At 35.1% G+C, this 21,077-nt stretch overlaps 1 protein-coding gene across 2 annotated transcripts; it reads left to right on the top strand.

The window, feature by feature from the left end:
- The first annotated feature begins 459 nt into the window (after positions 1 to 459).
- Positions 460 to 21,026, top strand: cip2a (cellular inhibitor of PP2A). Of its 2 annotated transcripts, none has more exons than XM_067435029.1 (21): positions 460 to 858; positions 1,914 to 2,061; positions 2,155 to 2,267; positions 3,426 to 3,520; positions 4,169 to 4,265; positions 4,377 to 4,499; positions 4,650 to 4,795; positions 4,878 to 4,953; positions 5,731 to 5,958; positions 6,599 to 6,758; positions 7,087 to 7,228; positions 7,587 to 7,686; positions 7,775 to 7,893; positions 9,657 to 9,846; positions 10,062 to 10,136; positions 10,222 to 10,332; positions 10,468 to 10,664; positions 10,761 to 10,874; positions 14,038 to 14,120; positions 14,219 to 14,337; positions 18,215 to 21,026. In XM_067435029.1, the coding sequence occupies exons 1-21, from the start codon at positions 757 to 759 to the stop codon at positions 18,365 to 18,367; spliced, it is 2,691 nt and encodes an 896-aa protein (XP_067291130.1). In that variant the 5' UTR covers positions 460 to 756; the 3' UTR covers positions 18,368 to 21,026. The 2 variants fall into 2 exon arrangements, with proteins under 2 accessions (XP_067291130.1, XP_067291129.1); XM_067435028.1 differs by having other exon boundaries at positions 2,152 to 2,267.
- Positions 21,027 to 21,077: the final 51 nt, after the last annotated feature.

The raw sequence follows: 21,077 nt of genomic DNA, 5'->3' as shown, positions 1-21,077 counted from the left end.
TGCAACTGATTTCAAAACGAAAAACAGTGGATTATGACTACCGTACTTGCATTTATGTATAAAAAAGATTGCCAACAGAACTAAAAAAATGATCAAAATATATACTAAATAAATAAGAGCAGCAACTGATGCTTTTGACGTTGTCAAATTATGCTTCTGCTGACGCGTCAAAAAACGTAGTTACGTCAGTCTGACGTCGAATTCTGGCTCTTAACCATTCTGTCTAGATTGAGGGGGGGTACGCTTTTAAAAGAACATTTAAAAATACTCTATTATATAAATTAGGAGAAAATATCAAATTGTTCATTAACTTATATATCTATTGTTTTATTAAATTATTTACCCTTAACTTTACTTTTAACGTAAATATTTAGATATATGTAAATATCGCCAAAATCCCCCCTAACCCTTTCGGATAATGAACTCTTCCGGCGATTCGAAGTGTTAGCGGGAGGAAGTTGCTGCTGTTGTATCGGACAGTGCCTTGGGGAAATTTTTATTATAATTTTTTTAGTAAATACTACCTAAAATAAAATACTAGAACATGTCCTTTTAAAATATAATACACATCAATGCTTGATGAAAACGTTGTATGAGAAAGATTAATATATATCCGTTTTTTAATCTCAGAAACATCGACTATTGTCAACTAGCATAGCCTGCTGTATGTTTACAAAACCTAACTGATACATAGAAACAATATAGATAGATTTCGTTGTTGTTCAAGGCCACCATTGTCCGTCCTTGTGGGTAAAGATGGATGTATCGACCTGTTTGAAGTCTCTTCTGTTGGCCATCCGTCAATACAGAAATAACAAAAGCGCTATAAATGCATCACAGCTGCAGAAACACATTGAAGTGAGTGAGAACATTTTTCTATGTGGTTGTGTGATCTATCTAATTCTGTCATCTTTTTGTCACCCACATGTTGTTCCAAAGTCGTATAACTTTTTTAAAAAATATTATGAAGCACAAAGGGGGATGTTAGGGAATGACAGTCTCAGTCTATTTCCAGTTCCATACAATGAAAGTGAGTGGTGACTGACGCAGTCATTCATCACATTTGTGTTTTTGAAGGACATAAATTATTATACAGTCAATAGAAGTTTCTTGTAGTTATGCTCTAAAACGTGTTTTCAATTTAAATGCTCTGAAATATTATCACCATAATGAGAAGAACCTTCTCATCCTTAAATTAAATAATCCATAAAGACCTATTTTTTAAGAATAGTATTATAAATATGTGTGCAATATATATTTAGAAAATATTTAGTAGTACTGTACTGTTAGATGCATTTCATATACATATATTATTATTATTATTATTATTACATATATATATATAATGACCCTGGACTACAAAACAAGTCGCACGGGTGTATTTGTGGCACTAGCGATTAATACATTGTGTGGGTCAAAATGATCGATTTTTCTTTTATGCCAAAAATAATTAGGATATTTAGTAAAGATCATGTTCCATGAAGATATTTTGTAAATTTCCTATATATATATATATATATATATATATATATATATATATATATATATATATATATTTATTTTTAAATATTTTTTAAGTAGTAATATTCATTGCTAAGGACTTAAACTGTAAAGGTGTTTTTTTTTCTTTTTCTTTTAATGTTTAGATTTTTTTTCACAATCAGTTTCCAGTTAGTTATATCTCGCCCCAATATTGTTCTATCCTAACAAACCATACAGCAATGGAAAGGTTATTTATTCAGAAAAATATATTATTATATTGTATTATGTATATTAAAAATGTATGACTGGATCATTCATCACACACAGTGTGGGCAGAAGTAATACCATTTTTTAATTTATTTAAATAGTTTACTTTAATATATAATATCTGATATTTTAATTGCTTTTTTTTGTTTTTTTTAATTCTTCAGGATGTTTGTGGGCTGAAATGTAGTGGAGTGCTGTTCTCAGGTCAGGTGCTGCCCAGTGAGTGTCTGAGTGGACTCATGGAAGTTGCTGCAGACCCAAACACCAATCACACACTGACAGGGACCATTATATCTCTGCTGGCACAGTTTGGTACTAGACTCTTTTAGTTATCCAGTCAGTCATAGTCACAAGCACATCACCAACTGTTTACCTATGCATGTACTTTTCTTAATGGCCCAGCAGCTTCTGATAGTGAGGCCAAAGAGGCTCTTCACAGCAGCTACAACTTCACCGGCACTCTGGCAGCTATAATCCACTGCAACAGAACCACACCAGAAGAGCCTCTCGTGCTGCAGGTGAGAGTACGAAGTCTACACTTCACCAACCATGACTTTTGATGTGCAGATTTTTATAACAGGTCAAAAAGTTTATATGGATCAAAGTACAATGCTGTTCTCTTCTTGTTGGTCACATGGCTTAAGATGAACTAATTGTCCATGTTAGTCTTTTGAAAGTTAGTATTTTTTCATGTCATCATTACATTGTTTAAGCATAAGAAACAAATAAAAAATAATGTTATACTATGTCCTTGTATGTGGACATCAGGAATCAGTTGTTTAAAAAATAAAATGACATGACATTTATAGGCAAAAACAAAGGGGATTTACCATTCATCAGTTTTCAGGATTTTTTAGCCTAACTTAGTTTAAAGATGATTCTCAACTATGTTATGAAAGATATAATAGAGTTAATTGATATACCATTTTACTTTATGCAATATGTAGGCAAAATGGCCATACATGTGTTTTTCCATTCAGTGCAATGTATCTGTACACAGTATCTAATTTGCATATTAATGTGTTCTCGGAGCAACATGTAATGAATAAAAGAAGTGTAGTAATGGGACTAAAATTTGGCAACATTTTCATAATAATATCTTATATTTTATAGTAACATTGATATGTAAATTATTTCCCTTTTCAATTGTATCTCCCAAAATGCCTGATAAACATAATTTAAGTCCCAATGTGGACATTTATGAAGTCAGGTCCTTGTTTTGTAACAGAAAGTCCTTTGATTATAAATCCCATAACATTTTGCTAAGAAGTTGATTTATAGCAAACAATTTGAAAATGAGTCAAATTTAAATGATAATTACCAAATATTATCATATTTCCATAAGAGTGCTAAATTTGATCATTCCGTCATTTTTAAAGACCAAGGAGAAATTGTTGTCCTGGTGAAACCTCAAAACAAATCTCGAATGTACTCTTTAAAGGACATCCAGACTTAAAACTGTGACATGTATGGTGTCAGGGAAATGACAAAAATATAATGTCCTTGCACATGGACAGTGGCACCCAGGAGATTCATGTGGCTTACACTACCATTCAAAAGTTTAATTTTGTTTAATTGAAGTTATCCAAACGTACTGGATAAAACAAAACAAAAAACATATTACCCTGGGAATTATTTAATTTGGTCATGTGAATAATGTCTCTAACGGTCCACAGTGCCTCAATGTGCTGCAGCGACTGACCTACAACGTGAGGACTCTGCATTGCGCCTCTCACATCCATGAACTCATCAGCTTTCTAATGCAACATGTGTAAGAACCACAACATTTACTTTCCCACTTTGTGGATTAAAGTTTATGTGATGTAGATGGCTCAGCCACTTTTTTCGTAGAGCAGTCTTCATGTTTATAAATGTACCGAAGGTTTAGATAACTACACTATACTGTTCAAAAGTTTGGGGTTTAATCAAATTAGCGGTGAAATAGAAAATTCCAGACAAAAGCAATGCATTTTTAGCACAAAAGGCGTTTTTAAACACACCAATACTTTCACAGTATTATGGTCTTTTTACAGGTTACACGTTATAAAAACACACTATTCATGTTTGAGGAGTGTGCTGTCAGTAAGGGTCGCAAATAAAATCATGATATTGATAAGTGGTCACAAGACATGCATTTGGTATCTCACAAGAGGAAACTGGCTTGTGTAGTGGAAAACCACAACATGAACTGAAGCATACTTTTTTTTAGCTCTAGCTACACTCTTTATGAGGTGCAGGATGCACATAAATGGATATGCATTCAAAAAAAATCAGAAGATTGTGTATTTGTATACTGAGATGAACAGTAGTTGCTCCTTTTTACTTGTTTTTAAGTATGGATTTATTCAGGGGGAAAAAAATTGTAAACAAAAAATGATTGTATTGTTTTAAAATGTAATGCCTTTATAACCATCTTTAGCCAGTCAAGTAATGATGACACTGTAAAAGCATGCCTTGGCCTGATGGCCAACCTCTGTCGACACGACGTCTCAGTGCAATCTCACATCAAATCTCAGGTGAGATTGAAAATCGGCATTAGCTCTCTGTCTGCATATCAACTCTCAATATGAACTTTTATATAAAGAAATTTAGGGAACTAACCTGTGCCTACTTTTCTTATTTTGCAGAGTGATGTGAAAGCTTTCTACAGAGCCTTGATCAATTTCCTTGGTCATAACTGTCTGACTGTGGTCGTCTTTGCGCTGTCCATTTTATCAAGTTTGACTCTTAATGAAGAGGTTGGGCAGAAGGTAGGTCAAGACACTCTGTTCGAGACAGAGAGCTGTTGTTGGTTAGCTTGCGTATCTTTTTCGTAGTTTTGTCTTGTGGCTGGAAACAGACCTACTAGTTTCCATGGGTGGTAATGAGGTTTTATTATTTTGGTGTTTTGTCTTTTTCAGCTGTTTAATGCAAAAAACATTCATCAGACCTTTCAGCTCATTTTTAACATCACTGTCAACGGAGATGGCACGTTAACCAGGAATTATGCAGTGGATTTGTTAGTGGATCTCCTGAAAAACCCCAAAATAGCTGATTACCTGACCAAGTATGTGTTTATAGGAGTTTGATGGCACTGTTTATAACGGCTTTCTAGGAGCAGTGTCTGAATTTTTTTCCCCTCATGTTAGGTATAAACACCTATCGGTCTGTCTGTCTGAGGTTCTCGGGCTCTTACACAGTAAAGATCCTGATACCGCATCAAAGGTGAAATAAATGTTTTTTTTTTCTTTTCATTACATTACATTTTTGTTTTGTCAAGAAATTATCATTTATAAAAATAATTAATTAATTTCAAACCATTAAACATTAGCTTGTAGATCAATATGTCTTTAAGATAATAAAGACCTTTTATCCATGGGTTTAATGTCCGAAAGGACATTAAACCCACGGACTGTAAAAAAAGAAGCATAATAAGCATATATCCTGAGGTGGTGCTGTGGTATTGAGGTCCCGCCCATAGTAACGCTCTGTTTTTATAATAAAAACGAACTAAAACCAAACTTAATAGTAAACTGAACACTTGAACATATGTCAGCCTGATAAGAACTAGTACCTAAAATGTAAGAAACCATCTTTAGAAAAAGATTTGTAATTGTAATTTTTTTTTGTTTGACTTGCCTCCCATTCAATTCAGCCAGTTCACACAAACAACACATTCCATTTACCAGTAAGATCCCATTTACAAATCAGTATCAAAATACCAAAAAAACAAATGTCTCGGACAGAGCTTTATGGTTGGCCCAAAGAAAACTTCTTACGTCAGCACACACTGTGCTATACATACTCATACACGTATTTATAATCTTTGTTCACAGACAGCATAATAACTGGTAATTTACTGGTATTGTTACAACTGCCATTGACACAAATTGCCGTAACTAATTTACTGGTATTTAAATTACCAATAAAGATTATATGTGTGAAAGGGGTTAATGAGAGATTAATTCTGGTGCAGATAGTCATAAGTTCTTTTCTGTGCAGGTTATGGAGTTGCTGGTTTCTCTGTGCTCAGTCCCTGTCCTGCGTAAGCTTGTCTGCGAGACGGTGCTCCGACCTCCAGCCCCTCGAATACAGCCGGGTACTAGAAAAGGTGTCCAGGCTCGAGGCTCCGAACCAAGTTTAGCGCTCGTCCACTGGGTCACTTCACCTCTGGATGGTCCAGAACAGTGCTACATGCAGGCTCTGTCCCTGCTGACTGAGCTTTTTGAAGTATGCCGGTGTTTCTTTCAATTCAGTTTATTTGAACAATGCTTTTGAATAATACATATTGTTAGATACATGAGATCAATGTAACAAAATATTCCTTAGATGTTTTGGACACAAAGTAGGCATGCATTGACTTTACTATTATGTCCATACTTATTAATGGTTAATACATTTTCTTTTTATGGCCAATAAAGATGTTAGATATGATACAAATAAATGCTTAAAATGTTTTAAATGAATTAAGGCATCACAATATTATAATGTGCAGAATGAACAATGTATTACAATTACATTTTATGGTGTTATTAAATTGTTAGTGCATTTAGATGAACTAAATGCACAATTAAATATCCAGTTTTGACCATTACTGATAAATTATAAAATGTGCATCCCTAATACAAAGGGTAGACTAATGGTAATTTGAATAGATATAGTTTAGCCAGTTTTCAATTACTTTTTTGCATGACAATTATTTAATAGAATTAAAATATTGTAACAAATTATCTGTTATATATTAATAATATTTTTCTGTAACAAATTAGGAGTCCTTGCACATTTCAATTAGTTGTGATGTAGGTGGGACCTGTTATCATGTTAGAGATAAGCCTTATTAATCCATTTATTTTTGCTCGTGTTCATCCAGGAGGCGATTGATTCTTCTCTATGCAGCTCAGCTCAGTCATTTGTGGAGCTGCTCCTACAGGAAGTGTTGGTTTTGCTTAGGCCTCCAAACTCCACTGAAGGAGACCAGCTGCTAAAGAAACACTGTCTACGTGCGGGCCGTGTCGTTGGCTTTCTGCTAGATATCCTCACTTATTAAGCACAAATATTCACACTTCTAACACATCACAGATCAAGCCGTCTGTTTGAGTAGCTGATGGCATATATAGTAATGAGACATGCTTATTGATATTAACTTAAAATGTATTGACCGTTTGTAAATAAATTAGAATATGTAGTCAATTAAATAATAATTGCAAGCAATTCTCCTGTTCCGGCATGAAGTCTGGACTTGTCAGCATATGGGAACTGTTATTCACCTGAAATCAAATTTAAAAATGGCAATTTATTATCCTGGTTTATATATTAATTTTATAGTTGTATCTGATTCTATATCCTTGACTCTTTCACTGCTTTGTGGGGATGACGCTCTGAGGATGCTGGTGTCCCAGCGGCTCAGTCCTGAGGTGTGTGTCTCACAGGTGGAGCTTCTGCTCTCCTACTGTCAGGACCTTGCTGGGTCCACCTGCACTACATCCAACTACCAGCTCAGGTAAATAAAAATAAATTAATACCATTTGTAAGAAATATTTAAATATCAAAATATTTTTAAAAAATCAGAATGTGTTTTCTATTTTAATATATTTTGAAATGTATTTTTTTATGTGATGGCAATGCAAAATTATCATTGACTTTAGATGTTTTTGTGGAAATTGTGATAATTTTTTTGATAAATAGAAAGTTCAATAGATCAGCATTAATGTCTTTACTGTCACTTGAACAATTGAATGAATCTTTGCCAAATAAAATAAGTAATTTCCTAACAAACTGTAGTGTACCTTAATTTTGGAGTGAAAACTTAAAACACATTATAGTACTGCTATTATTGCTGACAATGTGTGTATCTCTAGTCAGGTGTGCTCTGAGGTGGTGTTGAAGACTCTAGAACTGATGAGCCACCTCAAGCAGCAGATGCCAGACATGGAGGCGTCCTTCTACAGGATCCTACAGGTAAACGACCTATGCTGCCCTCCCTCAGAGTTTCTGATCACACTGTGTTAGACATTTAATCCTTATACATGATTTCCATTGCACGCAGGACCAGCGTATGGTGACGCCTCTCTCCTTAGCTCTGACCTCGCACTGCAGAGAGCATGTGCAGGTAGCGCTTCGCATACTTTTCGAAGCTGCCCCACTGCCTGACTTCCCCTCAATCATGTGAGTCAATAGTACACTTTGCCACAGTGTGAACTTCTTCTCTTAGGTGTCAAAACGTTCAGCCTGACATTTAAGTAAATGAAGTACAATATATTGTCACTGCCAGCTTAATGACTAAGTAATTGTTAAATTTATAAATTACATTTAAATGAGGGGTACTTGCTAAGGCATTACTATTGCTCATACTTGGAGTTAGAAGTCTGAACAAAGGAACATGCTAAAAACACACAGAAGTCCTTAGAAACCCCTCACCTTGTTAACCGTCTACAACACCCTAGCATTGTGGTGGGAAGTTTTGCACATGCAAGCTATCATTTAAAGCTGCACTATGTAATTTTTCCGTCCGCTAAAGGGCACATATTCAAAATAAAGGCGTAGTTTGATGACACCAAGTTTGAGCGCAGAACCTTAGGACATGTGGTCTTCACCTCACAGCCAGTGGGAAAAAATCGGGATAGGACTCGTGTTCATGGATGCGGTTATTAATGTTACTGTAGTATGAAGCTGAGCAAGACCGCTAGAGCAATTGTTGCTGCAACACATGGCTTGCACGCACCGGGACTTTTATTATGACAGAAAAGGACACATTCGCGTGCGCTATTTCTGCTTTTCTGGTCATGAGTATGAGGTAACGCAGCTCTGTTTATCATGTCAGATACATTTAAGTATGTTTAAAATGATGTTATGATGTTACTCTGTGCGTTCGCTCAGCAGCTGCTGTGACACTTGTACACTGCTAAGAGTAAAGCGTTTCTGTTCGGAAAACGAGGGTAACACAGATATGATGCAATTGACAGGCGACTCCCTCAGACGTCCCAGCTCCTTGGTTAAAATAGCAGTTTTCTCACAATTTACAAATAGTTGGAAACATTTGGGATATTGTAGGAGCTCAACTGAACCAAACACTGACCTGGTGATTTTTGGATATTTTACTGCAAAAATACTACATAGTGCACCTTTAAAAGTGGGGTTGGTAAATGTCTTATGCCTACCAAAGTTTTTTTTTTTTTTTAATACAATTTAATATATAATTTATTCCTGTGATGGCAAAGTGAATTTTCAGCTTCAATACATTAGCGTCAAACGAAACTTCAGGAAACAATCTAATATGCTGATTTGAAAAATGTCTTATTTCTATCAATGTTGAAAACGGTTATTTTTTGCGGAAACCGTGATACAAATTTTTCAGGATGAATAGAAAGTTAAAAAAAACTGCAATTATTTGTAATAGGAATTTTTTGTAACATTGTCTGTACCAGGCAACAGTGCCAAAAACGAGTACATATATGACAGGACTTTTTTTTCCTTTCATTTGCATTTAGCATTATTAATCAGCATGTTAACAGCATATTATAATAAACAATGCTATAACTGGACAAATAATTTGTAGATGGCGAGGAAAAAGAAAAATGAGAGTAAAAGCCCTGAACCTTTATACAGTATCTTTTCTGTCACATGGCATTATGCCATGCATGGGTAACTAAATACAAAAATACTAATAACCTGATGAAACATCTGCTCTTAATTAATATTCTCAGATATATAACTATTCCAAAAAAATTATTGTTTGGACCTCTTGGAACTGAATACCCCTGGCCTGTACTGTCACTTTTGATCGATTTAATCCATCCTACCGGAATAAAACAATTTTTAATATCTTCAAAAAATATGTACCCCAAACTTTTAAACAACAGTGTACTTAGAAATAAACCTTGACACTAAATCTTGGAAAATGAATGTTCTTCTGTCACTCTTGTTTTAAGTCTAGGGGACAGCATTGCTGCCAATAATGCATATCGTCAGAGGGACGGAGAGTTGTCGATCCGGAGCAGTTCTGCTAGTGAAGATGTGTCCTTCGCAGGGAAGAGTTTTCCCTTGAAGCATGCTGAACCCTCTGGTTCTACTTACCACAGTATCGACAGCCTCATCAAGAAGCTTCAGAATGGAGTAGAGGTGACTGCATTTGTCTTGATATGTGCAGCAGACAATGACACATATTAGATCTGTGACTGCAATGTCTGCAGATGTTCTCTTGTGGGTTCAGTTGCATGTATTTCTGAATTGACAATAGAAACATGCCAACAAGTGGGTGGTTGCTTGAATAATGAACCAAACATTGTCAAAGGCATTTGAATCAAACTAACATCTCTAATGTTGTGGTGTTACAGCTACAGGAGAAGGTCAAAGATGTACACATGTCAGAGATCATTGATGTGTATGAGCAGAAGCTTTCTGCACTTGCGGTAAGGGACCATGGTATGTAATTTCTTCCTGTGTATATTCAACTTTTGCAGATGTTTGTAATTGCGTGTACTTTTGTCTGTGTAGTGTAAAGAGAGCCGTCTTCAGGACCTTTTGGAGGCCAAAGCACTCGCACTCTCACAGGCGGATCGCCTTATTGCCCAATACCGCTGTCAGAGAGCTCAGGCGGAAGCTGAGGTTTCCTTTTTTTCCTTTCTCACAATGCTACGGTTTCATTTTGAGTTGCGAAATATATACATTCGACTGTATGAGCAGTGCGGTTTGCCTTTTTTTAAAGTTTTAATTTCTTTCATTCTTTTTCCCCCAAACTAGGCACGTAAATTAGCCTCTCTGCTGAAAGACACAGAGCGAAGGAAAGAGGATCTGCAGACGGAGTTGAATGATCAGCTGTTGGAGGTCGAGAGGCTGAAATCGGACAGTCAGCAGCTTCTGGAGCACAATGGCCGTCTGCAGGCAGTCGCTGACCAGTATCAGGGGCTGAAGGGCACCTACAACCAGCTGCTCAGTAGGTCAGTCAGTGTCCCTCTCTCACACTTCAGGAATGGATCCGTCAAGTGATTTGTTATAGATAAGCAACCTCTTCTTTCTCCTCATCCCTTTTTTAGGTATGACAAGAGTGAAGGGATGCTGAAGGAACTCCAGGCCGCCCATATCTCTCTTACCCAGCAGGCTGAGGGGCTGAGAAAGACCAATGAGGGATTAAAACTCCAACAGGAGAGGTGGTTTGAGTGTCAGGCATTTTTGATAATATAGAATAATAATAATCTTAATATTGATGTTGTTGTTGTTTTTTTTTACTATGATTATTGTTATTATTATTATATTTAAAGACTATTCTTCATGCCACCCTTAAATTAGTACAATTATGAAGCATAACCTACTACTACTAATAATAATAATTATTATTAATAATATAATTTTTTATTATTTACTGAAGCTGGGCTATGCGGAATGTAACCTCTGAATTAGGCATTATATTATATTATTATTATTATTATTAGTAGTAGTAGTAGTATTAATAATAATAATAATAATAATAATAATTATTATTAATACTACTACTACTACTACTACTAATAATAATAATAATAATAATAGTTGTTATTATTATTATCATTATATTAGACTAAGATCTAATAATTATAATGATGATCATTTTTATTTGTATTATTTATTGGAGTTGTTACCGACCCTGAGTTAGTCAGAAATGGTATTATTATTGATGTATATTATTATTTATCATTGAAGTAGTTGTTATTACATTTTTTAGCAATAATAAAATAAATAACAACAATAATGTATTATTATTTTACTACTATTGTTATTATTATTAACAATATGTTTTATTAGTTATTGTTTTATTGTTACTATTATTAAAGTTAGACTATGCTTCATGTCGCACTTAAATTAGTACAATTATTATATTATGACGCATAACCTAACTCCAAAAGTAAAAATAATTATTGTTGTTATTAATAATATTTTTATTATTCACTCAAACTGGGCTATGTTGAATGCAACCATTGAATTAGATGTTGTTATTATTAATAATAATAAATTAATTATTATCGTTACATTAGACCAGGGGTGCCCAAACTTTTTCCTATGAAGGGCCAAAAATCAAACTTGATTGAGAGACGTGGGCCGAAAGTAATTAAAAAAAAAATCATAAATCAAACTGTATTAGGCCTACATTAAAGTTGCTATGGGTTTATTCATTTCATAATGTTTACAATAAATATAAAACAAATGTAATCTGATTAACTAATGCAGTTTTATTTGTAAAGTGTTGCATTTTAATGACCAATTAAATGGGCAACAATCCCCAAGTGTTCAATGTAAAATACGGTTCAATGTCAAATACACAATGATCCAGATTCATAATGTTGAGGGATATTTTACTCTTTTAAAAAAGGAACAGACTGTTTGCAAATAGGGTTGGGCGATATCCCCTAAATTGGCAGTTGACAATGTTTACAGTAAAACATCGCAATGGACGATGATATCGTCGTTTATTTTTATTTTTATAAAAAGATAAAATACAGAGTATAGTAAATTATATCTCTTTACATAAATACTATTTTCTACTTAAAAACTATAATTTCATTATTTTATTAACCCAAATAAGGACTCACCCGCACAAGTTTCCACGTGATGGGGGAAAAAAGGTAGCTTCCTTCCACTTAAGAAGAGTTGTGCACTTTTTATTTTAATTTATCTCTTTACATAAAAACTATTTTCTACTTAAAGCTCTATCTTCGTCATTAACCCAGTGTTTGGTATGTGAATGCTGTTTTACGTGAATATTACCACAGGAGTAAAAGCACAAAACTTTGTTTAAAAAGGAAATAAATTCGCAGATGTAACATTGCAGCCCTGGATGAGAGAGGTGGGCTGAGCCCAATTTAAGATCTGCCAGCTTTTTAATTCTGTTTTGCGTTCTGGTCACCCGATTTGATGGACATCTGGTTTCTTTTCTCAAATCTTCACTCGCGTCGCACTCATTTTCACAGGAAAATATTAATGCTTCTTCCTTTCGTTTGCGTATAATTAAGTATATTATACCCATTCACATCTATGATAAAGACTGTAGGACGAATACCTTTTGACAAATTTTATTTTATTAAATTTTATGTTTGTGCTTGTTATTAGACTTGAGGCGCGTCAAGTTTATTTGAATAGCGCAGTTCACGTGCACCCAGCGGTTTTACGCGTCAAGTTTATTTGAATAGCGCAGTTCACGTGCACCCAGCGGTTTTACGCGTCAAGTTTATTTGAATAGCGCAGTTCACGTGCACCCAGCGGTTTTACGCGTCAAGTTTATTTGAATAGCGCAGTTCACGTGCACCCAGCGGTTTTACGCGTCAAGTTTATTTGAATAGCGCAGTTCACGTGCACCCAGCGGTTTTACTTTCGCTTTTTCTAGCGGTGCATAATCAAACATAGCCTAAATGTCTTGGCCCTGTGGAAGATAAAATTCACTCTTCAGCCCTTTTACAACAAGTGTTGCTTTGCAACATCATGAAGACAAAGATATTAGAAAAGGTGTCTATCCAGCTCATGTCCCACATTCATCTCAAAGCGCAGACCGGCATAGGACGCATCTTTAAGGGGGAAAAGGCTAGGAATCTATCTACAAATCTTTTTTTAACTAATAATTAATTTTCTTATACTCTTTGGGTTACCATTATTTACTGATAATTGTTTAATTGTTTTACAGGCTGCAGTGAGTTGTTTCACTGACGGAAAATAAACATGCATGCTTATTATAATGTTTGAGCGTTTATCATTTCAAAATGTAGGCTCTCTCTCTCGGACCTCGGTGGGCCAAATCAAAGGTTACCACGGGCCAACTTTGGCCCGCGGGCCCTAGTTTGGGCATCTCTGCATTAGACAATATAATAATTATTATAAGGATTTTATTTATTAGCGTTGTGTTACCAACCCCGTCAAAAATTGTATTATTGTTATTATATTTTTAGCAATAATAAAACAAATAACAATTGATAATAATAGTTATTATTATTATTATTACTATTATTATTTGTTGGTTACAAATCCTGAATGAGTATAAATACATAGTAATAGTAAAACAGTAATAAAACAAATAATACTAATAATCTATTATTATTGTATTAATATTAATGGTAACAATAATGATTATTATCACTATATTAGTTTTAATAATTGTTGTTATTATTTATTGGAGTTAGGTTGTCAAACTTGAATGAGTGAAGAATTGTATTATTATTATTAGTAGTAGTAAATATATAGTTTTTTATCCTTTATATTACACTCACATTAATAATTAACTTGAAAAATTGACTGTTGAAAGGCAATTAATAAATTACTGAATGAATCTTTGTTCTTTTGCCTGCTCAGGACTCTTGCAGAGATAGCAGAAAAAGAACAGCAGATAAAGAGCCTAAAGACAGATGTGCTGGAGAAAAACAGAAGTATAGAAGGTGAGAAAAACGTTGACACACTTTTTGCTGTTTCAGTCATACACACTTGTGTGTTTGGTGTGAAGTTAACAACTATGTGTCTTGCTGTGCTGTATCAGGCCTTCAGAATAAGCTGAAAACGCAAGAAGAGCAGATCCATGAGATGGAGGAGAATATTTCCATTCTCAGGAAAGAGCTAAATAAGACAGAGCAAGCCAGGAAGGATGCCAGCATCAAGGTACCGTCATCACTCATTCAAACCAGGGCCGTGTCTAGCCTTTCTGGCACCCTAGGCAAGATTCATATCTTCATAACTATAACTTATAAAGCAAATATGGCGTCCTTATTTCATGGTCATATTGTACATGCATTAATCCAATAACGTAGCCAGGTTTATCACCACTGAGATCAAAAATGTTAGAGGGGTTTGGGGGCATGGTCTCCCGAGAAAATGTGGATTTCTATGATCTACATATGTATATATTAAGATGTTCTGAGGGCCAAAAAATTAGATAACAATAGCTTGAAAACCATGTCACTCGGCGCCACTGCGGATTGAAGAACACACTGACTCAAAGATGGGACGAAGCCGTAGCCGAAGCCTCGCGCCAATTTCATATTTTTTAAAGGTTAATCACATATTTTTTTAGGGGGGGCTGAGGCATAAGTTCATAAAAAAGAACTTATCGAACTTAATTTAGTATCAATTCATATGTAGTTTATAGCTTACTGTACATAATAAGGAAACATTAGTTTGTCTTAGCGCTATTTTAAACGTTTCTTGGGTCAATTTAAATGTGCTCGCATTCATTAATATTCACTTGTGTGTGCTTATATAAGTATCATTATTCATTAAAAATATTAGGATACTAAGTCCTAATATGATAAACACCTCTGGCTTTAACATTAGCGCCAAAACGCTATTCATTGTTTGAATTTCGCATTAAAACTTAATAATAATGATAAAAAAAAGCTATAGGCCTAGCGTTGTTTAATATAAAAAGCAGGCTTGGCAATTTGGCGTGAGATGAAGTTGGGCAGCGTGAGAGCGTGATACCGAGCCTGAAAGCGTGTGTGTCACGCCAAATGCGTGAGAGTTGGCAAACCTGCTGATGACGTTCCCTGCCGCCCTCTTAGTCCAGGCAAATTAACTCATTTTGGAGCCAAAAATAGAACTAATTGTAAAATAATTTTTTTCAGCTTAGATCATTTCTATGAGGTGTCCAGAACAACATACTAAAAATCCTAAGAAATCCTAGTTGAGGAAATATGTTAAATTCTCATCAATCCGAGATGTGTGCCAGTAAGGCCAATCAACAATGGACCCCAATGGGGCTATTTTTTTCCTTTACTCCTATCAAAATGAAACTTTACACAATGAAAGTACACATGAAAAGTAATTTTTTTTTGTTTTACAAGTTTCTTTGAAAATGAATTTTACTATGCAAATTAGCTATACACTAATCGAATATGCCCAAAATACACCCAAATGGGCATATTTTTTCCTTTACTCCTACCACAACAAAACTTTACACAATGAAAGTTGACATGAAAAGTAAAACATTCTGTATTAGAAGTTTCTTTGAAAATGAACTTGAATATGCAAATGAGCAATATACTAATGTAATATGCCCAAAATACTCCCTAATGGGCTTATTTTTTCCTTTACTCCTATCACAATCAAACCTCACACAGTGAAAGTATACATGAATGAAAAGTAACATTTTTGTTTTCCAAGTTTCTTGGGAAAATCTATTTTAAATATGCAAATGAGCTCAACACTATGCCTAATTGACTTATGGCCAAGAAGCCCTAAAGGTACAAGTAGAAAAAACAGGGGCCAAATATCTAACACATTAATGTCCATATAGTAAGTTAACCTGTGCATAAACACGATACATTTGAAGTCACTTGCCATAAAAGACTTAAATTGACCTTAGGAATTGATTGCCCAATCTTGCCTCCATCTTTCTAAATTAATTTTTTTATTTGCAAACAAGCCTTACCTAATGACATTCCCCCACAGATAAAATCAGAAGAAGTCAGAATAGCCATCTTAGTCATTAGTAATGTGGTGTGATAACATTTTGGCCTGGTAGATTTACAAAAGATTGGGATTGTTGGTAAAATGATGAGACTACAGGCAGAAGTCATTCTAACCAACTAAATGATTCACTCTCACACAGAAGAGATGAAAAACCAGATAGACACACTTTCCATACATTCCAGCTCTTTAAAATAATTTTGCAGACACCAAAACTGCTTCTCTTTTTGTAGTTAGCAAGTATTTCAGACCAGGCAGGCCACACATCAGACTTCAAATTCTATTGGGCCTAATTTCATTGCTAGACAACACTTTGATACCTTTTTCAGGGAGAAACGGAGAAGTGTAAAATATGTATTTTCAGAGTCATTCAGTGATGAAAACACATCGGCTGTTCTACGAGCGAAAGGCAGCAATGGTGTGAACCGTGCCAGTGCTCAACGTGGAAGTAGCTTAGTGACAATTCCTGGAGACCGAGTACACATCGAATGCCGCCGCAGCTATTGTAAAGCAGAAAATATTGTACGTGATAATGTAATACAATCTTTGCAACAACCACAAATCAAACATAATCTCCGCTCAGAACAGAACTTTAATTTTCAAGAGCATTGCTTGTTCTGTGGACAACCAACTGAAATAGATAAGAAAAATAAGAAGAGAGAGAAAATTGATATCTACCCAGTAAGAACAGGAGACTTCCAGCAAATGGTTGTACAGGTTTGCCACTTAAGGAACGATGAATGGTCTGATACAGTTTTGGGGAGAATATCATCTGTCCATGACATTTCATTCAGACGATGCAATGTACCACAACATATGCAACACTAATTTTCGAAATATGAAGAATATTCAGAGTCAATTTTCTGTGAACCCTGGCAACAAACCCAAAAGATTCAAAGTCGGAAGACCTGAAGATTATGAGAGAACAACAGCATTCCTCAAAGTGGCAAACTTTTTAGAAGAATACGATGAACAAATTACTATTCAAGACCTTATGGTAAAGATGACAGAGTACTTGTAAAACACAGGTTGTGAACCATATTCTGCAAATTGGATGAAAATTAAAATAAAGGAACACTTTGAAGATAGTGTAATAATGACCGGCCTGGAAAACCAATGTGCTCACTATGCGAGACCCAGCCCACTCAATTCATCGTGAATTTTACAAGCAAAAATCTAAGAATCCAGAAGATGAGAAGTTTTTTAAATGTATCGTGTTTATGCATAGGTTAACTTACTATATGGACATTAATGTTTTAGATATTTGGCCCCTGTTTTTTCTACTTGTACCTTTAGTTACCACACCTACCACAAGTACCTACTTGTACCGTTGTGGTAGGAGTAAAGGAAAATATATGCCCATTTGGGTGTATTTTGGGCATATTCGATTAGTGTATAGCTCATTTGCATAGTAAAATTCATTTTCAAAGAAACTTGTAAAACAAAAAAAAATTACTTTTCATGTGTACTTTCATTGTGTAAAGTTTCATTTTGATAGGAGTAAAGGAAAAAAATAGCCCCATTGGGGTCCATTGTTGATTGGCCTTACTGGCACACATCTCGGATTGATGAGAATTTAACATTTTTCCTCAACTAGGATTTCTTAGGACTTTTAGTATGTTGTTCTGGACACCTCATAGAAATGATCTAAGCTGAAAAAAATTATTTTACAATTAGTCTGTCGTAAAACGCTATTTTGCCTGGATTATCTACATGATCTCATTTCATTACAGCTGCGCCACTATCACCATGGCGACTTCACTCCAATAATCGCAACTAATCATAATGCCTCGAAATTGCAAAAGTACGAAATATTAATAATAAAATGTATATGAAATAACTAAAGAATCTTGTTGGGGCGGGGGCTCACTGGCGCCCCCCAGCTGTTGGCGCCCTATGCGACCGCCTAGTTTGCCTATGCCTAGAAACGGCACTGATTCAAACCCATTACTTTTAATCAAAACAGTCACAATTTAGCTTTAAATATTTGAAACCTTATATATATATAAACATTGTCAGGTAGGCTGCATAATGATCCAGTGTGTTTTCTGTTGTTGCGCTTATTTTGTAGGCTTCCTCTCTGGAGCTGCAGAAGTCCCAGATAGAGGCCAAGCTGGAGAAGCTAGAGGAAGAGCTGAGCAAACACACACATATGATCGCCATGATACACAGTCTCAGCAGCGGCAAACTCAAGGGCGACGCCACCGCCAACCTCTCTCTGTGACACACACACATTCTCATGTACACGGCATGAAATACTTCCCATGCGTAATGAAATGAAAATAACTTATTTTATCCGTTTTGTTACTTTAACCTGTACACTTTGTATGTTTTCTTAATTTGTATGTGCTTATGTATGAATTCATTGTCGACAGAACTTTTTTCATTTGAAATTATTTTAGACCAAATGTACTGAGCTGTTAATGTAATGTGTTGATAGAGTTTTTAACATGATAATCTTTGGCCACCAGAGGGCATCGTACAAACACACCGTTGATAGATTTTGACAGGCACTAACTTTTTGTTTGAAACTTTTCTCTTTTTTGTTTTTAACAAAAATAATAAACAAGATTAAGATTAAACAATAAACAAGAATAATTTACATTTTGTTTTCCCCTTATTGTTTTATCCAGATCATCATAGGATGTCTATCGGAGGCATTCTGGCCATGTTCCTCTCTTTCCAAAAAAAGTTTCGACACTGGTTGGTGACAATTGGTTTAATGGTTTAAAGACGTCTTGGGCAACAGAGAAAATGTTCATGAGTTTCAAAATGATAATGATATTTTACAACAGACTGTGTTTTATTAGGGTCATTCATGCTAAAGGTATGACTTCCTTTTGAAAACGAAATCCTCCTTTAGGCCTGCAAAAATCAATGATAGTTTCTGTTTATTTCATTTAGAAGTGTATAACAAGAACAAGTTGAATGATGACCAGAACAAGAGCAGGTGTACTAATGAAAAACTACAATGTTCTCCAATAAACTCTTATTTACAATTTTGAAAAGTATTTTTACTGTGTATACAAAAACAAAAAAGTCATTAGTTACTTTATACAGCTTTGAAAAGTATAAAATATTTTTTATAAAAATATTTCCCCCCCCACACTTATTAGTTTCAGTGTTGGCTTTAACTTGCTGTTTCGGCAGAACCTGATTTGTTACATACTTTCATAGTTATTTTGACACCTGTTTGTCAGCTGATCAGATGGATGTGGCCATGCTTTGTCGGTGCAAGATAACACACATTGGCTCACACATTGGATATTCTGGCCTCTGAGTGTGAATGTTTCTTCAAAAGACGTGTTAATCTCACTTTATCTGTCTGTTTTTAACATTCAGATTCACACAGCACTTACTGAACAATCTTTAACCACGAGCAACAGACTGGAAAATAATTGTTGAATCATTTTCTTAAATGTTAAAGCTGTATTTGGATTGAAACGCTTTCATGTTAAACAATTTCCTGAGGATGTAAACTCAGACTTAAATTGAAGAATAATAATTTTTCCATCACCTAAATCTGATTTATTTGTAATAACAGTCATATGATGAAGAGTTCAAAGCATTGTGGGTGTTATCTTTGTTTTTTGTAGCTTTATAGCTGAAGGTGTGTCTCCGTTTCAGGTTAAAGGTATGTTTTGTGTCTTGAGTATTCGTGACTCAAGAGTTTCTCATAGTTTATGCTTGAGTGACATCCTGTTATAGAACAAGGCCAATAAAATATTTCCCATTACATTTTAATTTAATAAACATATTTATATAAATCCTTCATAGCTGAGTTGATCTTCATTAAATTAAAGAATACTGCAATTTAGATTGTAAACAAATCACCATGCAAGTACAGCAGAAAAACATTGCCCTTCATAAAGCCCCTTAGTGTTTTCATTAATTCTCCTCAACCGGGGGATAGACGGCTTATCATAATCATTGTAGTGTTAGATTGTTGGTGGTAGCCATGGACAGATTAGCACATTCTAAAACAATAAAGCAAATAAAAAAATAATTTAAAAAAACCCTGCTTGTTTACATATTTTTCAGTTTCAGTCACAGCATTCCTTGCTGTTGAGCAGGGGTAAGGGAATGTTGATTCTGGAGAGCCAGTGCCCTGCTGGAGAGTTTAGATCTAACCCTAATCAGACACACGTGAAGCTCATCAAGGTCTTCAGGACCACTGAAGTTACAGACAGGTGAGTGTTTCTTTCAGGGTTGGAGCTAAACTCTGCCGGGCAGTGGCTCTCTCCGGGATCAGGCCTGTGCCTGTTACAAGTTTCGTTCTCTTAAGAAAGAAAGAAGTTGTTTCTGTGGATTAGTGTGGAATCTGCTAAAACTGGTTTGATGCTCACGTCACAGACCTAATGAACATCTGGAATCTGATCCACGTAAAAATGTTAAAAATGGGGAAGAAAGAAGAAGAAGTCTGTCAAAAACCTTGAAGGTCTATGAGCTGGCAGCAAGTTCAGAAGGACCATTCTTAGTCCAGGCAGTGACTTGCTTAAATTATATTCACTGAAACCAAATCCAAAGTTTGGAAAGCTAAACATTCAAGCATGTTTTCAGTCTCATTGCACTAACTGGTTTCTCCGGACATGCCTTCGCCTTCATTAGTCTTCTTTTTTATCTTCAGGCTTGTACTAGTCTTCATTTAATAAGTCCTGAATAATAAATATGAAGACAAAAATCAAGGTGCTGGAGTTTCTTGTCATTTTGCCATCCACAAGACTTCAAGTGAATTATGTACACATTTTTTAATCCATCTCCATAGGAATCTGGACTTGATGAGGTTATTGTGTACCATTAGTTGAGCTTTTATTCAACATCTCCGTCTGCTCAGCTTTTGGTTTTGGTTCTGGATTATTTTTCTGTGTGAAGGCACAAGGCAGCTCAGTGTTAGCATTTTGAGGTAAAATACAGTTAAAAGTTACAGAGGCAGG

Source organism: Pseudorasbora parva, chromosome 24 (assembly GCF_024679245.1).
Source record: "Pseudorasbora parva isolate DD20220531a chromosome 24, ASM2467924v1, whole genome shotgun sequence".
In the NCBI taxonomy this organism is placed as follows: Eukaryota; Metazoa; Chordata; class Actinopteri; order Cypriniformes; family Gobionidae; genus Pseudorasbora; species Pseudorasbora parva.
Note: the sequence above shows the minus strand (reverse complement) of the source record. Positions and strands in the feature narration are given on the sequence as shown.